Source organism: Tiliqua scincoides, chromosome 5, assembly GCF_035046505.1.
Source record: "Tiliqua scincoides isolate rTilSci1 chromosome 5, rTilSci1.hap2, whole genome shotgun sequence".
Lineage (NCBI taxonomy): Eukaryota > Metazoa > Chordata > Lepidosauria > Squamata > Scincidae > Tiliqua > Tiliqua scincoides.
The window spans coordinates 105,207,722-105,228,667 of NC_089825.1; the positions used below are offsets into that span (position 1 = coordinate 105,207,722).

Below are 20,946 nucleotides of genomic sequence, written 5' to 3' on the forward strand. Positions count from 1 at the left end.
CTGCCTACCAAAATTGTCAGATGGCAGGCAGTTTTTTTGCCTACCCCAGACTGTCAGGGGCAAGGGGTTTTCTCCCCTTCCAACTATCATCGGTCACTTTAAGAGGTCAGGTGGTGCGGGTTAGGAGGCATGAAATGGAATTCACCTCCGCTGTTGTAATGCTGTTGTTATGCACTCCACACAGCAGCTCAATCATAGGATTGTGTTGTTAGAAATGTCACTTCCTGACCTGGCCCATCCTCACACTGCCAGTACCTTGTAGCTTTGCATAAGGTATACCTCACCTCATTTTGTGTGTTGTTAGTGTGAGGGTTTATTTCCCTCTGGCTCATGAGAGTTCCCTCTGTCAGTGGCTGGAACTGATGAAAGAAAAAACAGCAGATGAGAACCTAAAGGTAGCAGAACTTCTTCAACCCCACTCCCACCTGCTCTTTCCAACCTCCCCATTTCACGAGTGTTCTCTTTACTCTTTTTCCTAAACTAACTTGGCAGCAACAGTTCAATTTTCTTGAAATTTGTATGTGGTCATTTTGGTTCACATAAGTCTATATTCCCTCCACTCCTTAGCCACAGACACAAGTTTGACTCCCATAAGAATTTCCGCAAATCCAGTCCCTCATCCTCCACTGTCCATCTTTCCCCATCACTTTCCCACTGACTCTCAGAACTGCACTCCCCACAATGGAGTACATCACATTCTCTGTTTATCTGATGCATTTCTCTGCCTTTGTCTTCAAAGCCAATAAAAGCAGCTGACAAATCTTGCTGAGTAGCTGGTGTCTGAAAAGGGGAAGGGTCAGACTGCTCAAGAACATTGTTTGGGGGAAGAGGGGGAGATATAAAGAGAGATAAATCAGGCCTACCAAAGAGAGACAGTTATTTCTCACTGCACATCAGGAAAAGCCCTATTTGAACCTTGTCTGTGGCATGGCCACAATGCCTCAGTCTTCCCATCTGCAAAAATAGTGGCCACCTATCCTCTGTGCAGTTCTGCAGATTACTACAGGATGCAAGCCTCAAAGTCCTCTGCCTTCCTTTTCTCTCCCATCAAGGACCTGAGGCTAGAGTGAACATTTCCACACCATTCCCCCTTTCCCTTTTAGAAGTCTCCTATCAATATGTTGAAGTAAACTGGATAATGGCTGCGTTCCTAGTTCAGTTGACTTCCAAACCACCTACCTCTGCAGCTGCCTGCCTCCTGAGCCTTTTGCACTTAGATGGGGGAGACTGTTGGGTTCCTCTTGCTGAGGGAGTTCCTCGTGATCACTTCAGCCTAGAACAGAGCCATGGGAAAAAGGAGAACTGTGGACTTCACTATTTCTTCTTTCCTTGAGTTGCCATCTTGGGAAGACTAGGGGAAAACCTCATCCATCAGCCCGGGAGGGAGCAGATGCTGGTAGTTTGCTTCTCCCTACCTTGGACATATATACCTCTCCACAAATATATACCTCTCCACATTTTGTATGAAGTCTTTGTTAGGATTCATTTACCTCTGCGTCTTAGAGGTTTCCTCTGTCAGTGACTGGAGAAAGACTAAAGAGAGAACAAACTGAGGAGAACCTAGCAGAATTTCTTCAACTCGACTCTCACATGTTCCTTAACCTCCCCATTTCACTGGTGTTCTCTTTGCTCTTTTCCCTCCAGTAGCCTTCCGTCCAACTTCTTGCAGTTGGAATTAAACCATGGCAGCATCAAATAAGTTTTCCTGAAATGTGGATTTGGCAAATTCTGATGAAGCAAGTGTATATTCCCTCTGCCCATCAGTCATAGGCACTAGTTTGACTTCCGTAGGAATGTCCCCAAATCTGGCCCCTCACCCTCCCCTGTCAACATCCCCTGTCATCACTTCCCCATTGACTACCAAAACTGCACGTCAAGTTTCAACATGCATTTTTCTGCCTTTGTCATCAAAGCCAGTAAAAAATAGCTGAGAAATCTGAACTAGGAGCTACCTCCTTGAGTAGCTGTCATCTGAAATGGGAAGAGTCAGACTGTTCAACAAACTCCTTTAGGAGGAAGAGGAAATTATACACTGAGAGATAAATAGTGAACCACCTTCTTCTCAAGAGATCCACATTCCCCTTACTACAAATCAGGAAAGGCCCTATTTGAATCTTTATTTTGGCATGGCTACAATGCCTCAGTCTACCCATCTGCAAGAGGAGCAAAATAGTGGTCACTTACCCTCTATGGTCATTTTGCTGATGACCACAAGATGCAATTCTCCAAGACTTCCATCTTCCCTCTCCCTCCCAAGAAGTCCCTGTGACCAGAGAGAGGGTTTCTTTGCCACTCTCTGCCATCTCCTCCTAGAAGGCTGCTATCAACCTGTTGATGTCATCTGGGTGATAGCCTCCAAAACCACATATGCACCTATCTATCCCCTGGGACTTTTCCTCTTGGATGGTGAAGGACCACAGGTTTCTCTTGTGGATGGAGTTCCTCATGATCTCTTAAGTCTAGGACAGGGTCATGGGAAGAGGGAAACAGTGGCTCAGCCATCTCTTCCTGCCCTCTTTTCATGGCAAGACCAAAGGAAGAACCCATCCATCAGCCAGAGAGAGACCAGTTGCAGGAGTTTACAAAGCCCACCTTCATGCAAAGAGCATTCCATTCCAACTCTCAGTTGCTCAGCAAACACAGAAACAAAAGGAAAACAAAATATTTTGTTTGGAAGATGGGGCAGTTGCAAACTTGTCTTACTTGAAATGTAAGTTTGAAATGTATCAGTTTGAAATGTATCAAACTAAGGGAGGCATCCATTCAGGGCAGGAGATCTGGTCTAGAGGGTAGAGCCTCCATTTGCCTGAAGATAACATCCGAAGGTCACCAGTTCGAGGCCACCGGCACCATGCGACCTTGAAGCCACTGACAAGCTGAGTCGAGTTATTCCATCTGCTCTGAGCATGGGAGGGTGGAGGCCAGAATGTTGTGACCAGATCAGAAAGAAACATCTGAATGTTGTGGTTTCTTGAAAGATAGAACCTTCTTTCAAATTGTAAAAATCCCTACGGGGATTTAATTAGCCTGCCTATGTAAACCGCCTTGAATAAAGTCCGAGGAGAAATCTGAGGACCAAGAAAGGCGGTATAGAAATACCTGTATTATTATTTATCCATGTATGGGAAGTCTTCTGTCTCCAATTGTGCGGTCCTCGGCCTTGGACATATTTCATCCCTGAAAGTCATGCACCCTTAGACACTTTTTTGGAATTGTTCACCTACCACATGTTTTGTTTGTTTAATTATTGGACTCCTGCATTTTTTACACCATATCCCAGTTTCATGAATTTCAGGTGTATTTTAATCTAAAAATAGATTAAATTTGGGTAACTTGCAAAACTTTTGTTTGGTTAATTTCTCTCATGAGAAAGTTAAGAATGCACATATGAGGCAGTGAAGTTACTGCCTAGTCCTGTCCACATTCACAGCAAAAATCAAAGTCCAGACAAACCTCAGTCTTCCCAATAATATACAGAATTTAAAGAACCTAAATCCCAATCTTGCAGCCATGCCAAAAATGAGCTTGCTGTATCGGGGTTGGGGGAGAGGGAGGGGCAGCTTGGGAGGCTTCAGAAGAGAAAGGGAATTGGGTAGTCCAATTCTAACCCCAGTGACTCCACCCAGTGGCATCACTAGGATTCACGTCACCCGGCGCGGGAGGCCTGCACGTCACCCCATGTAGTGGGTGGGGAAACGCCCCAGGTGGTGGGCGTGGTGATGTACCATCGCTCCGCCCACACTGGTTTTTTGGCTGTACCTTTTGTTAGAACATAGATATTTCAATGTGGTTTGTTTCATTACATTCTGCATGAAATTATGCATTGATTGATATATAACATAATGGTCTTATTCCTCCACACTCTGATTTTAGTGATTTTGAAAACTTGTAGAGTCACACACACACACACACCCCGTGTCAACTTACTAACACCTTATTGCAGCAGTTCTCAATCTTTTAGCACCGGGACCCACTTTTTAGAATGACAATCTGATCAGGACCCATCAGAAGTGTTGTCATGGCCAGAAGTGACATCATCAAGCAAATTAAAATAAATAATTATAAATAATTAAATTAAAATAAATGAAATAATTAAATAAGGGGTAGCCAGTCCTCTTCCACCAAGTGCATTTTCTCTGTAGCCTGCCTGCAATAACCCCCCCCCCCCAAAGAATCAGTGAGATTTCCAGCCCTCCCCAGTGCCCAGTTTCAAGTTCTTCTGTTTCAAGCACATCAATACAAAGACCCACCTGGCTTTACAAGTGCAAAACAGAAAACTTTCCCCTTACCAGTTGAAGCCTCTTTATTTGTCCTTTTTAGTGGGGGGGAGGCTGCCTTCTGGAGCATTTGTTGCACTCCAGTTCCATTGGATCAGGACCATTCTGGTGTTCTCACATTCCTGTTTGCCTGGTCTGTCCACCAGCCAAGGCACACCTGCCTACTCATGAGTAAACACGACCGCGAGGCTGCTTTGCTTTCCATAGCACTCAATAGACTCGCAGCTGGGAGTGAGGAACCTACTTCTTGGGTGTTTTGGGGGGCTGCATTCATTGGATCAGGACCATTGTGATGTTCTTGGAGTCCTCTCAGCATGCCCTTTCCAATGGACTAAGGCAAATTCACCTACTCGCGAGTAAACATGGCCACGTGGCTTTGTTTTGGGCTCAATAGACTTGCAGCTGGGAGGCAGGGACCTATTTCTCGGGTGTTTTGGGGGGGCTGCCTTCATTGAATAGGGGCCATTCTGGTGTCGTTGGATTCCTCTCAGCCTGCCCTTTCTGAAGGACTATGGCAGATATGCCTATTCACGAGTAAATGCGCGATACAGCTCACTTTCACTTTCCATAGGGCTCCATGCATTTTTTCTTTCCTCGTTATTTGATCATAACCTTTGAAGGAAAGGAGCTATCTTGCTCTGTTTTTTTGCATTGCATTCCGCTGGACATTCCACATCCAACGGTGTATGGCATGACAGGGCAGCTCCTAATGCCGCAATTTTAGCGCACCATCCCCCCAGGGTGCACCCCCCGACATATCACCCGGTCTGACGCCACTAACTCCACTGGATGCAGCAGTGCTGAAATGGCTACCATTGTGTCCAGTGGCACTGCAAAGGCCACCTGAGATCTTCTGGGGGAAGGGGACTTTTGTCCCCTTCTTCCAGGGGAAGCCCAAGGCCCTGCAATGGGGTTTCTCAAGTCTGAGCTGGCTATTCAGACTTGAGAGCCTCCATGTCTAGTTTTGCAGCCCTACACAGAGCATAGGATACTGAGGAGCAGACCTCTGCCAGTCACACCCCCCTCCATGGGTAACAGCCTATCCTCCATACCTACTTTACACAGGCTTCGCGCACTGGAGAGGACACTCTGTTCCAGAACCACCATTCAGAGCGTGACACCATAGACTTGCGAGACTGAAGGATGCCAACAACATATAGGCTTAAGTGGTAAACCAGTTGGGTAAACTTATTGGTAAACCAGTGCTAATTGGTAAGTAAATGCGAAACAACAGCAAGTTCTAGCCGGTGCATCTGAATTAATACACATGAAAAATAGATCTTGACTGGGGCTTTGAAGTAGACTCGCATCTTATTGCCCCATTCTCATAACATCAAACAGGGGGAGAGGCTGACATTGAGTCCGACTTTTCTTGCTTCTCATGGAAACTGCTCAGTGAGATGCAGACAGCTCCCAGAGGCTGGGAGGCATGCAGAAGATCACTGACAGGCACGGAAGATGCTTGATGGTTGCTGGGCCCTGCACTGGCCCTTACAAAACCAATGGTGTGCCTTGACAATTTTAGTGCTTTCTCAGTGTGCCATGTGACAAAGAAGGTTGCAAATAGTTGTTCTAGAGAGAAGGGGGCAAGAACTTCCAGACAATCCATGTTGGTGGACCCCAGTAAGTGTCCCTCTGCTCATGGCAATCCCAGGTACTGACAGCTTTTCCTAGGTGAAAGTTGCTTAATCCCACGACTTCCAACTTTCTTCTGCTCTCTTCTCTGAAATTCTGACATATAGCAACATTCGTATAAATTCAGGGAGGCTATGAATCATCTACACAGTTTCTCATGACTAAAACGTTATTTCAGGCCTCTTATCTTACCTTGCAGGAGGTCCAGTCACACTTCACAGCCACAGGATGCCACATACTGCCCCTCCCTCAACATTGATAATACATACACACATACAGAACTCACTCATACAAATAGAAGATCAAAACTCTATTTTTAGGTGTTCAGAAACCCGAAAGTCTTCTCACTGTGTTTTTGATCTCCTTATTTCTCATGCTGTAGATTATTGGATTCAGCAGGGGTGGAACCACAGAGTACATAATAGTTATTGCTATGTCCAGGTGAGATTAATTGTCAGAGGAGGGTCTCAGGTAAGCAAAACATGCAGTGGACACAAAGGTGGAGACAACAATAAGGTGGGGAAGGCAAGTTGAGAGGGCCTTTTTCCTGCCTTGCACAGAACGGATTCTGCGCACTGCAGTGAAGATGTGCACATAGGTTACAACAATGAAAATAAAGCAGCCCAAGCACATGAAAATGCTGAATACAAGAACTCCCATTTCAATCAGGTATAAGACAGAACAGGCAAGCTTCAGTAATTGTGGGATTTCACAGAAGAACTGGTTGACAACGTTGGAGCAGAAAGGGCTTGCAAAAGTGCCACTGGTGTGCAACACCGAATAGAGAAAGCCAGTAATCCATACAATGGCAATTATTTGCAGACAAGTGCCCCTGTTCATGATCATTTCATATTCTAAAGGAATGCAAATGGCAATGTATCTATCATATGCCATGACTGTGAGAAGGGAAAAATTGGATAATATAAAGAAGGCATACAAGAAGACTTGTGCCACACATCCAGAATAAGATATGTACCTGGTGTTCATGAGGGAGTTGGCCATGGATTTGGGAATAAAGATTGACACAAGCCCAGCGTCTTGTATGGCCAGGTTCATTAAAAAGAAGTACATGGGGCTGTGCAGGTGATGGTCAAGAGCTATTGCAGTGATGATGAGAAGGTTCCCTGAGACAATCCCCAAGTACAACAGCAGGAATGCCACAAAATGTAGAATCTGGAATTCACGAACGTCTGAGAATGGCAGGAGCAGGAACCCAGATGCTGAAGACACTGAAGTTTTGTTGGACATTTTGGACTTGGTGTGCTATGATCTGTAGAAGGAAACAGAAGCCTTCACCAACTACATCCTGATTTAGTAACACATTTATGACTATGATGATGATGATGATACAAGTGATGATTTCTCATCTGTTCACTTATTTTCTAGAATATTTGAAAACTCCAGTTCTGTATTGGTGCCGGAGTTATTGAGACCTTCAGGCAAAGCCCTGGAATGCCCACAGCACCACAACCTGCCCTCTGATGGTGAATAGCCAACAGCTGAGAGTTCCTCGTCTAGTCTTTACCCGTTCCTGCTCAATCATTCCACGTAGTGTGGGCACCCAGTCCTGGGGCTGGGATATTAGACTGTACTCCAAAAATTGAAATTGTGTAACCCAAAGGAACTTAATTTTATACTCAGAACAGATTGTGCAAAAACAGATCATGGACCTTTTCTGTAAAGCAATCTAGCTCGGTAGCAGGGAAGTTATCTTGTGACTTGTGTCTTTAATTCTTGCCTGCTGTATGCAGCTGTTGTAATAAACAGATCTGCACATTTTGCAAGAGAGCCTTTGCACCAGCCTTTCTCCACAAAGTGATTTGCAGAAGCCTTTCTGGCTTTCACAATCCACTCCACCATTTAGGTGGAATAGAAAGATTTGGGACACAATTCTAACCAACTTTCCAGCATTGGCATAGTTGTTCCAATGGGGCATGTGCTGCATCCTGCAGTTGGGGGGCAATCACGGAGGTCTCCTCAAGGTAAGGCAATGTTTGTTGCATTACCCTTACCTTGGTACTGGAAAGTAAGTTAGGATTGCACTCAAAATTCCATAATAGTGTTGCCAGCTCAGATGCATCCGTAAACCTGGAATCATGGAGAGGAAGGCACGGGGGAGGGGGTTAATAATATTGGGAGTTAGTTAATATTGGGGGTTAATAATAATGGGAGTGTTCGAAAGTTTATTATATATACAAAGTTCAATAAAAGAAAATGTTCACTGTCTGCATTTATTTTCTGGCTATTATTATTATTATTATTATTATTATTATTATTATTATTATTATTATTATTATTCATTTTGCATCCTGTCTATTACGGAAAATAATTATGGCGTAAAAAGGGGGTGTCAACAATTTATGGGCCCCGGGTGTCAAATGACCTAGCTATGCCACTGCATCTACCCTCAGGATTTCCTACCGAGGTGACAAAGGGCCCAATTCTGTCCAACTTTCCAGAACCGGTGAAGTCACAATGCAGCCCAATGGTAAGAGAACATATGTTGCCATACTTGAGAAGCCCCCAGTGACTGCCCCTCCACCACAGGATACAGCACACACCCCAATGACACAACCGCACCAGCACTGGAAAATTGGATAGGAACTGGCCCATATTACTTACATGCAAATGATAGAGTTATGTAGGCATTTGGCCATGAGGAAACCGCTCAAGGATCAGTACAGTTAAACAGATACAACTTACTATTTTTCTTCAGGGATATTGAATTTCCATACACACATTCTTCTCCAGCCCATTCATAGCACTGGATCCGTATCCAACCACTAATGAAATCTATGAAGAAGTCCAACTATCCTTTTTAATGTTGCAACTCTGCAATGTTCTGTCTACAATGCAGGCAAAGATGTCATCATGTCTGGTGTTCCTGGAGACTTGGTCTCTGGAGCCCAATACAGCAAATCATTAGAGACACACAGAGAACAGTTAACTTACTTGTCTTCACTTCAGTTAATATGTTTAACTAGCTGCTGTCCCTAGGTAGATATGTAGAAGAAAAAGGTCTGTGTGTGTGTGTGTGTGTGTGTGTGTGTGTGTGTGTGTGTGTGTGAGTTTTATAGCTTAAGCATTTAAATGTTTAGCAATCTAATCCTATCATCCCCCCCTCCACTAGTGCAACCATATCCAAAGCAGGAGTAGTGTATCCAGCAGGGGGAGGATGGATAAGGAGGATTTAAACCCCTTACCTCTGCTGAAGTCTCCCCCACTGCAAAGGGTCTCCTTGAACCTGCACTAGCAATTTTGGTATCTGAAGTCCAAGGAAAGTGGGCAGGGAGGCTGCAGAACAGGGGGGTAGGATCTTGCAATGAAGAAGATTTTCCAACAAGTAAAATCCTTTAAGTACCTTGGGATTACTTTCCACTACCGCCTCAGTTGGTCTCTCCATAGGAAACTGACCATTTTCTCAACAACACTTCACCTCAACGCAGTAGCTCGTTTCCACTTCAATTGTGGAAACCAATATATTCCTGCAGCCCTGCAGATATTTCGCGCAAAAACCCTTAGCCAACTTCTGTATGGAGTTCCCATATGGATTGAGGCCGTGAATAAATATCTGGACCAGGTAGCATCCACTTTTCTTAGGCGTATTTTGGGCATGCCAAATTTGATCAGGTTATCGACCATGGCCTTGGAACTTGGGATTCCCCTTTGCGCAATTGGATAATTGTGTAAAATAAATGTGAGTGAAGTCATTTTTGTTTCTGTAAGTGACAGGCTTTGAAAGGTTGCTGTGAACTCCAAATGAGGCTTCACAATTCCCTTGGCATCACAACCTACAAGTTGAAGAACACTACAGCACTGTAGAGCAAGCTACATAGTATGCTGCTTCCGCAATGCAAGCAGCGAGATTAGGGCTTGTTTGGCATGGCCTGGAACAGGAGAGTTTCCTCCCTGGTGCAGCGACTGGAGGAGGGATGGGAGCCGGGTGGTCTCAAAGGCTTCTTAGGGCACCAGCACCCAGCCCTCTTCCTCCTTTGCATGCGTGCACAGTACTGACTTTTTAAAACTCTACACACCTAAAATTCAATATACGAAGGTGACATGACATCATGATGTCACAATATTTCCACCTGATTTTGAGGGAGCAAAATGCTTGGTGGCTGTAACTACCAGCCAGTTTAAAATGGTCTACCTTCTCTGTACCTGGAAGATGACATAAACAACACTCACCAAAGGGGTGGGGGGATGGGACGACACTGCCAACCAGCAGCAAGAAGCTGACTTTCAAATTGTTGCAGTCATTCTCATGCCTCCTGAAGATAGTGTTACTGGGTCTGCATTTCAGAACACATGTTAGTATGCACAGACAGAGGACATTGATTCCATCTGCTGGAACCGTGTGCTGTGGCCAATGGCATAACTCAGCAATGGTTCAGTGGGGAAGGAAGAAGGAGTGAAGGAGACATTGCAGCAATACAATATTTATTGTGGGGATGATAATAGAAATGTTCGGAAGGAGCAATGTAATGCATGTATGCGCCATGCACATATACCCACAGGAGAGAAATTTCAGAGGCACTAAACATGTCATCAACTTCTCTGCATATGAGATGGGAGCAGGTTTTATGGTACAGTAGCAAAGCTGTGCCGGACACCAATTCTGTGTGCAAAGTGTTGTGGGAATCTAGGGCTAGATGGCCAAGACTAAGTCAATACAGAGAAAGGCCTTTCAGGAAATCCACATGCTAATCTGTCAGGAAAGAAGAGATGAAGCTATTTTTCTGGGTGATTGAGCATGTTCCAAGGAGGCACATGTAAGAAAAACTGGCCAGCATGTGTGGGGTTAGCGGCTTTTGGTTGTGCTTGGGGAAGGGTAGCATAGAAGAAGGGAAGAAGGCTAGAAAGAAAAGGTTTAAGTCAGTTGATTCTCTCACTCTTGCTGTGACAGGACAGAGTTTCTACTTGCTACTCAAAGGACTTCCTGATCTTCTGAAAAATATAGGTAGATATATATTGTGTTGAAAACTCCCTTCCCCACCCCCCTCTCTCCCTGTCTCTGGTTGCTAGAAGATGGGTTAGAAGAACCAGGACTGCTGGAAACCTGTCCCCCCTTCCCTTTCCTCGGGCAGACCAAATGCACTCTGCATTAAACGTAATCACCAGAACAGCCCAATCTTGAGCTGCCGGGCACGCGGAGCTGTTGTGCCACCAAAAGGACTACCCGGCACCCTGAGCATGCTGGGCAGCTACCGCTGCCTCCTTGGGAGAAGGGGACATTCATCCCCTTCCCCTGCGTAAGGAAAGTAGCCCCACAATGGGGCTACTCGATTTTGCGCTGCTATCAAGCGGGCACAGAGAAACAGAGTCCTGTGTCAAGCCTAGAGGGCTCGCTCCAGTGCTGGGCCAGTGCTAAGACCCATTAATGTGCCTTACAAAATATTTGTGACAGTGTACACCGGCGGTAAGCAGACGGGTACAACTCAGGATTGGGCTCTATGGCAGGTACATCTTATACTTTTTAGGGCAAAGAAGCGTATCTTTATTACTCCTTTATATGCAATATTGCTATCTTTGTTCTTTCTGAATAAAGCTAAGATCATTTATTGAAAGCTATGAGTATTCAAGTCAAGTCTGAAAACCCTTATTGGCATTAAAAGAAACAGTCAGCGACACAAAATAGTAAAACAAAGCCAGTGAATGACTCTATACCAAGGAAAAAAAGAAGAATACAACAGGAAAAAAACAACAAAAAACAGGCAGAAAATGAAGAAACTATATAAATCAGGAGGGGAATTTTAACTTAGGAACAGCGGAAAGATAATCTGCTACAACATTAGTGATAGCCACAGAACAATCACTTAATAGGATGAATAGAGGATCAGCAGAAGGACCAGAAAAAGAAGATAAGATAGGGATCAGGAGTGTATCTCAAAGGGAATAGTGAGCTGGACAGCGTAACAGTATGTGGACCACTGTGTCCGGTTCTAGAGAGCAAAAAGGGCATAGTCTGCAATCATATGGGATCTTGGAGAGTCTGCCAGAGTGAACGGCTGAAGGAAAAATGTTAAATCTCGCTAACATAAACTTTCTCCTCTTAATGGGATCAGTCAACATACTAAAATAATTAAGAAAACGACCACGTGAAGGGAGAAGACCAAAGAACTGAGGGGAACAGGTAGGGTTAAGATTAGAAAAAAGTTGAATAGATTGGAGTTCCCAAAGTTTAGCTTTAATAACTGACTGGGCCCTATGGAGATTGATATCAGCGAGGTGTTCGGGGGTCAAACCCAGTGATGAAAGCTTGAGATGGATAAGATGGAACCACTTAGAAAGATATGAATCCTTTAGTAGGTCTTCCAAAAGGGACTCAGAGTGGGTGTTTAAGTGTAATCGAAGCCAAAATTTAAAAGTAAGGGACCACACAATAGTAGAAGGGAGGTGGATCCCTAACTAAAGCACAAGGATGGATAGTCTGATTAGATTGGGGACTCCCAGAATTTGCCTAAGGAAAGAGGCAGCGACTTTGTCGAGATCCTGATTCACAGCCTCTATCCAGATAGGGACACCATACAATAATTGGGAAAGAATTTTAGTTCTGTATATGTGAAGAGCAACAGGAACATACTGATTGCCGCTGGAGTAATGAAAGCGAGCAATCGCGTTTAAGTGCAATGATGATAAAGAGATAATAGATTTCCTATGAGAGCGCCAGGTGCGACAAAAGTGAAAAATGATCCCTAAATATTTGAAGGTTTGAACTTGCTGAAAAGAAATGGAGCCTATCTTCCAGGGGGTTGGGGCCCAGGATTTGGCGAAAACTAAAATTTTAGTTTTCTCCAAATTAATTGTCAAATTGTTGGATAAACAATAATCGTGAAAGGAAAACAGCAAGTGGCAGAGGCCCAATCTTGTAACAGATAATAGGACTGCATCATCTGCATAGAGGAGAATAGGTCCCTTTGAGGAGAAGGGCGGGATAGAAATAAAGTTTATTATTATTATTTATTATTATTATTAATAGGGAGGGGAACACCATTGAGATAGGGAGCAGAGTTCTGACCACTAGAAAGTGAGGGGGTAGGTCAGCCAAAAATAAGTTAAAGAGGAGAGGGGCGAGTATGCAGTCTTGGCGTACTCCTTTGTCGATGGGAATTTTGTCTGAAGTAGTACCCCGACCATCCAGCCGAACCCTATAGAAATTAAATGAATGGAGCCGGCGGATTAAAAAAAGTAGGCGGGGAACTATTCCAAAGCTGGCCAATTTAGTCCATAACATGTCTCTGTTGATGGAATCAAAGGCTCTGCGGAGGTCTATAAAAGCCGCGAAGAGTTTGGCGCCATGACGGACAGAGTGCTTCTCAGCCAGATAAGAGAGCAGAAATGCATGCTCAACAGTAGAAGCACCAGAACGAAAACCAATTTGTTCTCTGCCCAGAAGACCTTTAGTAAGAGCCCAAGATGATAACCTGTTAAGTAAATATTTAGCATAAAGCTTCCCAATAAAGGAAAGGAGGCTAATTGGGTGGTAATTCTCCAGATGGGCAGGGTCACCCTTCTTAAAGATAGGGACTAGAGTTGAAGAAAGCCAAGAAGCGGGAAAAAGACCAGAATGATTAATTAGGGTGAAGAAGTTAGCTAGAGATTCCGACCACCAAAGAGGGTTACTAATTAAGATTTCACACGGAAAGTCGTGAGAACCGGGAGCTTTCCCGGGTTTCAAGGTGTTAATCAACCCCGCTCCCGCTACCTCGTCTGGAGTAACAGGAGGCTTTTCCAGGAGAATTGATGGAGTAAGGGTTAAAGATTCACAGGGATCAGTAGAAGAGAAGATTTCCGAAAAATGGGCTACCCAGACGGGCAGGGAAATAAGGGAGGATACGTTCCCAAAAGGAGGCAAGTTAGCGTGGGTGACCAGGGACCAGAAAGATTTATGGTCATTGCGTAAGATTGCCTCATGAAGCCAGAGCCATTTGTGCTAGGCAAAAACGTGTTGTTGTTTTTTCCTCCAAAAGAATCTGGCAGCATTTCCTAAAATGAAAATAAGATCTTAAAGCCTCAGGGGAAGGGTTACTGTGCACTAAGAGGAAAGACTGCCTGACTTGAGCCTTAGCTAACCAACACTCCAAGTCAAACCAGGCAGGGACACGATTATTGGGGTGAGGGGGAAGGGAAGCTCTGAGAAATTGGGTTAAGGAATCGGAGAGAGAATCATAGGTTAGGATGGCAGTAAAAGGCGAGTCAGTCTCAGCCAGCAAGTGACTTATTGGACTCATCCAATCTGGTCCAGTGACAATAAGCCTCCTCCATCCTAACAGACCATTTGATACGGGATGAAGGTTCCTTGGACAAAAACATGGAAAGGGGAAGGGCTAGGGATAATTGGATGGGCAAATGGTCACTGTCCAAGCAGGGACTAACAAGAAAGTCAGGGAAAGATGGGAGGAGAGCCGGGGAGGCAAGAACATAGTCAATAACGCTGGACCCCCTAGGAGTGAAGTGAGTAAATTGGCCCGGGATGTCCCTTCCAATAGAGCCATTGAGGATGACTAAGTTGAGCTCCGAGCAAAAATCAACAAGGAAGGGGGCGTAACAATTAATGACAAGATCTTTAGAGGACCCAGGGCCATGGAAGCAAGGAGGGATTTGTTCATCCAGGTCCCAGTTCATAGATCGGGCCAATGCAGAATTGTTTGGTCCTAATCTGGTATTAAGGTCACCCATGATCAAGGGAAGAGCAGAGGGCATAGAGGCCAGACATTTCTCAACAAAGATCTTAGCTTCACTCCAATAAACATGAGGGGAAGGGACAGAGGGCGGGATATACATATTGACCATTATAATCTTGAGCTCATTGAATTGGAATAGAAAGGCTTGCAAGAACTTGTTGCATCCAATTTTGCCTGTCTATAAGGATTTAAGGAGCTTTTTTCATCTCTTTCATCTCTTCTTGCCAGCTGGATAGTTCTTATCTGACGCCATATTGAACTGTGAGTGGGTGCCTCCTGGATATTATTTAGTATCTCTTTCTGTCTCAATGGGGGGAAAAAGGATGCTCTCCCCGGGGAAACCCGACACCGGTGTGCTTATACCCAATACCAAACAATCAAGGCTGGAGGCTTATTTCCTCCCCTCTCAATCCTCACTCCCTGTAGCTCGCTCACTAAGCCCATCCCCCACCTCTCCTGGAGTTGCTTGTTTGGAGTCCAGTGCCTCCTCCAGCACGTGCCAGGAGAATCAACAATACAATCCTTTGCCTGGCGATGGAGCCTTTGATGACTGTGCCCCCCCCCCGAAACATGGAATGCCAGACCTGATATCGAAGCACTCACTTTTGATGGACAAGACTGTACGCCAAATATTTCTCCAGCTAGATCATGCTATTGATCTCTTAAAGGAACTGTTCCAAACTGTCTCCACAATGTACTCCATCCACTCCAGCAGTCTTGTTGACCTCAAGTCTGGTGTTCCCCAGTCCTTCTCTAATCTCTCAGCGGAGGCTCCTCACGTTCCTGCTTTTCCCAAAGTTTCCTCCCAGCTCATTTACGAATCTAAATGCATTGTGATTACAGTATTCTCTATCAAGGAAGGATTCCTGATTGGTCTCGGACTAAGTCGGCCAAGAGCCACCTGGCCACCTTACTGAAGATACCTTCAACTTCTATCAACTTCCTAAGGACCGAGAGACTGACATCTTCCTTGTATTCAGATCGCCTTCTGCTATATTTTAATTCCAGTTATATCCCAGGGCTGCTGTTTTCCTGCGCCAGAAGTCTGGAGGGGGCAGGTATTTTTTTCCATAGATATTTTAGGAACACCGCCATTGTGAGCCTTTTCCCAGCTAAATCCACTCTGCAAGATCCCTCCCCGGACCACTCCCTTTTGCTTGACCTTTCCTCCATCCCGTTGGCTGTCTCCACTAATCCTGTTGCTTCATCTGATCTCCAACTGGATCCTCCAGATTGCCCGGCTGGCATACTTCTCAACTTTGGCTCCCCCACTGTGAAGCCTTGTTCCGATTCTGTGGCCTCCAGTCGTCCTTTGAGGACTTCACCTGATCGTGGCATTCCAACTGCACCTCCTGTTTCCATCCAGAGCACTTCTTCTCCCCTCCCCTCTGTTTCCCGACCAAGTATTCCCTTATCTCCCACCTGTATTGTGGACAGGCGCTCCCAAGGTGGTCCTTTTTTCCTCGTCAATGCCTCAACTCGAACCCCCCCTGAACTATGACTTTTCAGGTTCCAACTCTGATGGGGGAAGATTGCCCATTCATATGGAGCCCTCTTCATCGCTCCCAGTTCACACTCAGCCATCTACCTCTGTCAACTGTTCTTCCTTATTGTCAACTGGATCCTCTATACGAGTGCCCTCCTCCGCAACGGGAAGCATCCCATCTGGCCCCACTAAGGGTTCAACTCCGGCCAACTCTACTTGTTGGCTATTGGATGACCCCCAGACTGATCCAGACCTGACCTCTGTCCTCAAGTTGGTGTCCTGGAACATTGCAGGTTGGGAGAAAAAGAAATCTGACCATGACTTTACCAACTTCTTGGGCTCTTTTGACATTATTTTCTTGCAAGAGACTTGGTCTTTGTCCCCGCCATTCCTCCCTGGGTTTATTTCCTACCATTTCCCAGCTTTTAAATGTAAGCAATTGGGTTGCCCTCGTGCAGGTCTTTGTGGCCTGTTAAACCCTTCTGCCCAGTTTTCCTTATGCCCCCTTCCCTCTCAATCTCGTCTCTTGAAAGCTATTTCTCTGTTTTTTCTTTGAAGGAAAGGGATTCTCTACATTATGCCAATTTGTATATCCAATCATAAGATCCCATGTTCCAACAGAGCTGTGCAAAATTCCCCTTAAAATCAGCTCTTTTGGTAACAATGCTGCACTGTGGTTGAGGTTATGCTGCCAATCCCCAGGTATTCAAGGCTTGTAGGCCAGATCTGAGGGAGAACGAGGGGACATCCACTAAAATTGAGTGTTGGGAGAGTTAGAACAGACAAAAGAAAATATTTCTTTACTTGGCGTGTGGTTGGTCTGTGGAACTCCTTGCCACAGGATGTGGTGATGGCATCTGGCCTGGACGCCTTTAAAAGGGAATTGGACAAGTTTTTGGAGGAAAAATCCATTACGTGTTACAAGCTATGATGTGTATGTGCAACCTCCTGATTTTAGAAAGGGGCTATGTCAGAATGCCAGATGCAAGGGAGGACAGCAGGATGAGGTCTTTTGTTGTCTGGTGTGCTCCCTGGGGCATTTGGTGGGCCACTGTGAGATACAGGAAGCTGGACTAGATGGGCCTATGGCCTGATCCAGGGGGGCTGTTCTTATGTTCTTAGTTTCTTATGGTTGTGGCTTAATCCTCCAGGTCATGACCAGGGACCAGAACAACTGGTATTTGTATGCTGCCATGATAAGCCACACTCTGCAAGCACACAGCAACACACCACATACAAGGAGGGGCTTGTACCATGCAACAAACAAATGGCATTGCACCATGCCACATACCAGTGGGACTCAGCAAAAGAACATTGGAGAACATTTCCTTATTTCAATTGTGATCTAAAAATAAGAACATCTAAATTCTCATCACCTGAAACAGACAGTGAATTTTCTGAGCCACTTGAAAGATTCTGGATTTTTTTTGACATAATCTAAACAGCCCAATGAAGAAATTTAATATATCAATGAAGTTTCAGAGGGAAGTTTTAAAACTGCTATATTTTCAGGCAGGCTAAAAGTAACCCAGACCTTTGTAGTTGCTGGAGTCTGAAATCCACTCTTCAATCAGAACTCATTGTCCACTCCTTCTTTCATCGCACACTTTTCTAAGAAAATCATAATTCCTAAGGATTTAATTCCCAGATTCTCCTATAAACTACAATTTCTGAACAGATCTTAATGGAGAAATGAATTTCCGTTCTAGCACATTTCTTTCCAAGGCGAAATGAATGAAAAAAATTATGGGCACCTTGGTTTTCATTTGTATTGGTTCTGAAAACCAGTGAACACACCAAATCCATTTCTGAAAGTGTCACAGTTCAGGATCCCTAAAAAGATCCATTTCACAGCTTCACTGATGTGTCCTCATCGTCAACTAAAACTGACTAACTGGAAAGGGAGAAGGAAGCACTCAGTTCTGTAGCCTCACCAAAATGTCCAATTGCCTCTTCTACACTATATTCTTAGATGCTCTGAAACCCAGCAGTCGTAGCACAGCATTTTTGATCTCCTTGTTTCTCATGCTGTAGATCACTGGATTCAGCATGGGTGGAACCACAGAATACAGAATAGTTATTGCTATATCAAGATGTGATGGATTGTCAGGAGAAGGTCTCAGGTAAGCAAAAATTGCACTACACAAAAATGTGGAGACAACAATGAGGTGGGGAAGGCAAGTTGAGAAGGCTTTTCTTCTTCCGTGCACAGAACGGATCTTCCACACTGCACTGAAGATGTGCACATAAGTTATGACAATGAAAATAAAGCAGCCTAAACTCATGAAAATGCTTACTACAAGAACTCCCATTTCAATTAAGTATAAGTCAGAACAGGCAAGCTTCAGTAATTGAGGGATTTCACAGAAGAACTGGTTGACAATGTTTGAGCAGAAAGGGCTTGCAAAAGTGCCAGTGGTGTGTAACACTGAATAGAGAAAACCAGTAATCCATACAATAGCAATTATTTGCAGACAAGCATTCCTGTTCATGATCATTTCATACTCTAATGGGTTGCAAATAGCTACATACCGGTCATAAGCCATGACTGTGAGAAGGGCAAAATTGGATGCTAAAAAGAACATGAAGAAGAAGACTTGAGCAACACATCCAGAATAAGATATGTACCTGGCATTCATAAGGGAATTGGTCATAGATTTAGGGATAATGACCGAAACAAACCCAACGTCTTGAATGGCCAGATTCATTAAAAAGAAGTACATGGGGCTGTGTAGGAGACGATCAAGAGCTATTGCAGAGATGATGAGAAGGTTCCCTGAGACAATCCCCAAGTACAACAGCAGGAAGGCCCCAAAATGTAGAAGCTGCAATTCCTGAACATCTGAGAAGGTCAAGAGCAGGAACCCAAATGTTGAAGTTTTGTTGGACATTTTGCACTTGGTCTGCTTCATACTGTAGACAGAAACAGATGGAAACTGTCAATGCTCATATACTGATTTAGTAACATGTTGTTGATGATGATGAATGATGATTTCAAGGCTGCTGGATATTTCCTAGAATATCTTAATATTTCTTATAGAAATATATTTCTTATAGAATATAGAATATTTCCTAGAATATCCTCCACTTCACTGTTTGGTGCCAGAATTCTTGGGAACCTAAAAGCAAAGCTTTGCACTGAGACCTCCATGGCATCCTTACCTCAGCTCTGACGGTGAATAGCCAACAGAGTGGCAGTTTCAGTTATCAGTCTGGCCAAAAGGGCTCTCTGATATCTGTGCACCCTTCACAACTTGATACCCTCTGTGTTCCCATTTCCAATATTGGCAGAAAAAAAGAATGTCCTGCTTTTTATCCCCCAAGACTTTTTGGATACAACAAAGTATGCAATATATGATAAAATGTCCAAGGCCTCATCTGGTTATGGACATTTGATTTGTGCATCTTTCCAGACAGATTCAACCTTTTATCATTCTTTACATTCCATTTCCCTCCAATGACACACAATCCTGAGACAAAACAAAGTATGTTCATCCATTGTTTCTACATGATTTTCATGTGCAGCTTGCTGAATAGTCTCATTTCATCTTAAATAAAGGGAGAACAAAGACTGATTTCTCATGTAAAATTATAATACATATCTGTTTTTTAAAAAACCAAACTGATAATGAAGAGGAAAAAGAAGATATGGTTACAGTCTTGGAGCACCTTATGTTACAGCACTGCTGAACTCAGGATGTTAGTTCCTTTGCAAAACTACTCAAGAATCAGTAAAGTTGAACATGTACAAATTACTTACTATTTATCTTCATGTATATTTGAATTTCCAGAAGCAGATTATTCTCAAGCCATATTGAAGTATTATTCCTATCCAACCACCGATGAAGATTTATTGAAAAGTCCACCTATTCTTTTCATGTTGCAGCCCTAAAAAGCTCTGTCTACAATGGCAGCCAGAAGTTGTCATCCTCTGACAGCTGGTTATTATTATGTTTGGTGCTCCTAGAGATATGGTCTCAGGAGCCCAACACAACTGGGAAGTAGAGGCATGCAGAGAATTGTTAGCTTTCAGGTCTGTACGTCTGCTAATACGTTGCCAGGTATTGTCCCTGGGTAAACATATGAAAGAACCATCATGAGAACTAAGTTCTCAATCACAATTGCAAATATAATTACAGGCACTTCTCCAAGGAGCTCTATTAGTTAGGTTTTTGTGTGTAAGATTTATGGCTTCAGCGTTTGAAAGTTGAAGATGAGAAGTAACTCTATGTGTAAGCTATTGCCATTATTGAAAGCTTAGAGTATAAGTTCAAAGCACATATTACATGTGGTATGGCAGGAGGTCTGGCTCAGTTGGTAGAGCTTGCCCCCTTGTATGCCTGAAGATCTGAGGCTGCCAGTTCGAAACATAAGAACATAAGAACAGCCCCACTGGATCAGGCCATAGGCCCATTATAATATTAGCCGTTTTGTTCTCAATACACTTCCTAATGATCCCAAGCATAGAATTGGCCTTCTTCACTGCCGCCGCACATTGGGCCGACACTTTCATCGACCTGTCCACCACCACCCCCCAAGATCTCTCTCCTGATCTGTCACAGACAGTTCAGAAGCCGGAATTACAACAGAACAACCGGAAGTACCCCAGAACTGACGACACACTGATATACTGATGAGCTGACCCTCGGTGGCAGAGGGGAGTTGCCGTCAAGTGGAGCGTGGGAGGCGAAGGGCCAGAGAGAGACCAGACCGGGAAGGAATCCAGCTGGAACGAGGAGTTCTATGGAAGACTAGAACTATTCAATTGTAAGGTTTAGAACAGCCTGCCTATGTAAACCGCTTTGGATTAAAGTCCGAAGAGAAATCTGACGACCAAAGAAAGGCGGTATATAAATACCTGTAT

The 20,946-nt window shown here is 44.3% G+C and overlaps 1 protein-coding gene and 1 pseudogene across 1 annotated transcript; both read right to left on the minus strand.

Annotated features, from left to right (window-relative positions):
- Nucleotides 1–6,236: 6,236 nt before the first annotated feature.
- LOC136652895 (olfactory receptor 14A16-like) lies at nt 6,237–7,160 on the minus strand (annotated as a pseudogene).
- A 10,877-nt stretch (nt 7,161–18,037) lies between these two features.
- Nucleotides 18,038–18,973, minus strand: LOC136654294 (olfactory receptor 14C36-like). Its single transcript, XM_066631246.1, has one exon. The coding sequence runs from the start codon at nt 18,971–18,973 to the stop codon at nt 18,038–18,040; it is 936 nt and encodes a 311-aa protein (XP_066487343.1).
- Between the last annotated feature and the right edge of the window lie 1,973 nt (nt 18,974–20,946).

Bases quoted from the DNA above. Each gene is read 5' to 3' on its own strand.
- LOC136654294 (XM_066631246.1), bottom strand. From the start codon at position 18,973: ATGTCCAACAAAACTTCAACATTTGGGTTCCTGCTCTTGACCTTCTCA.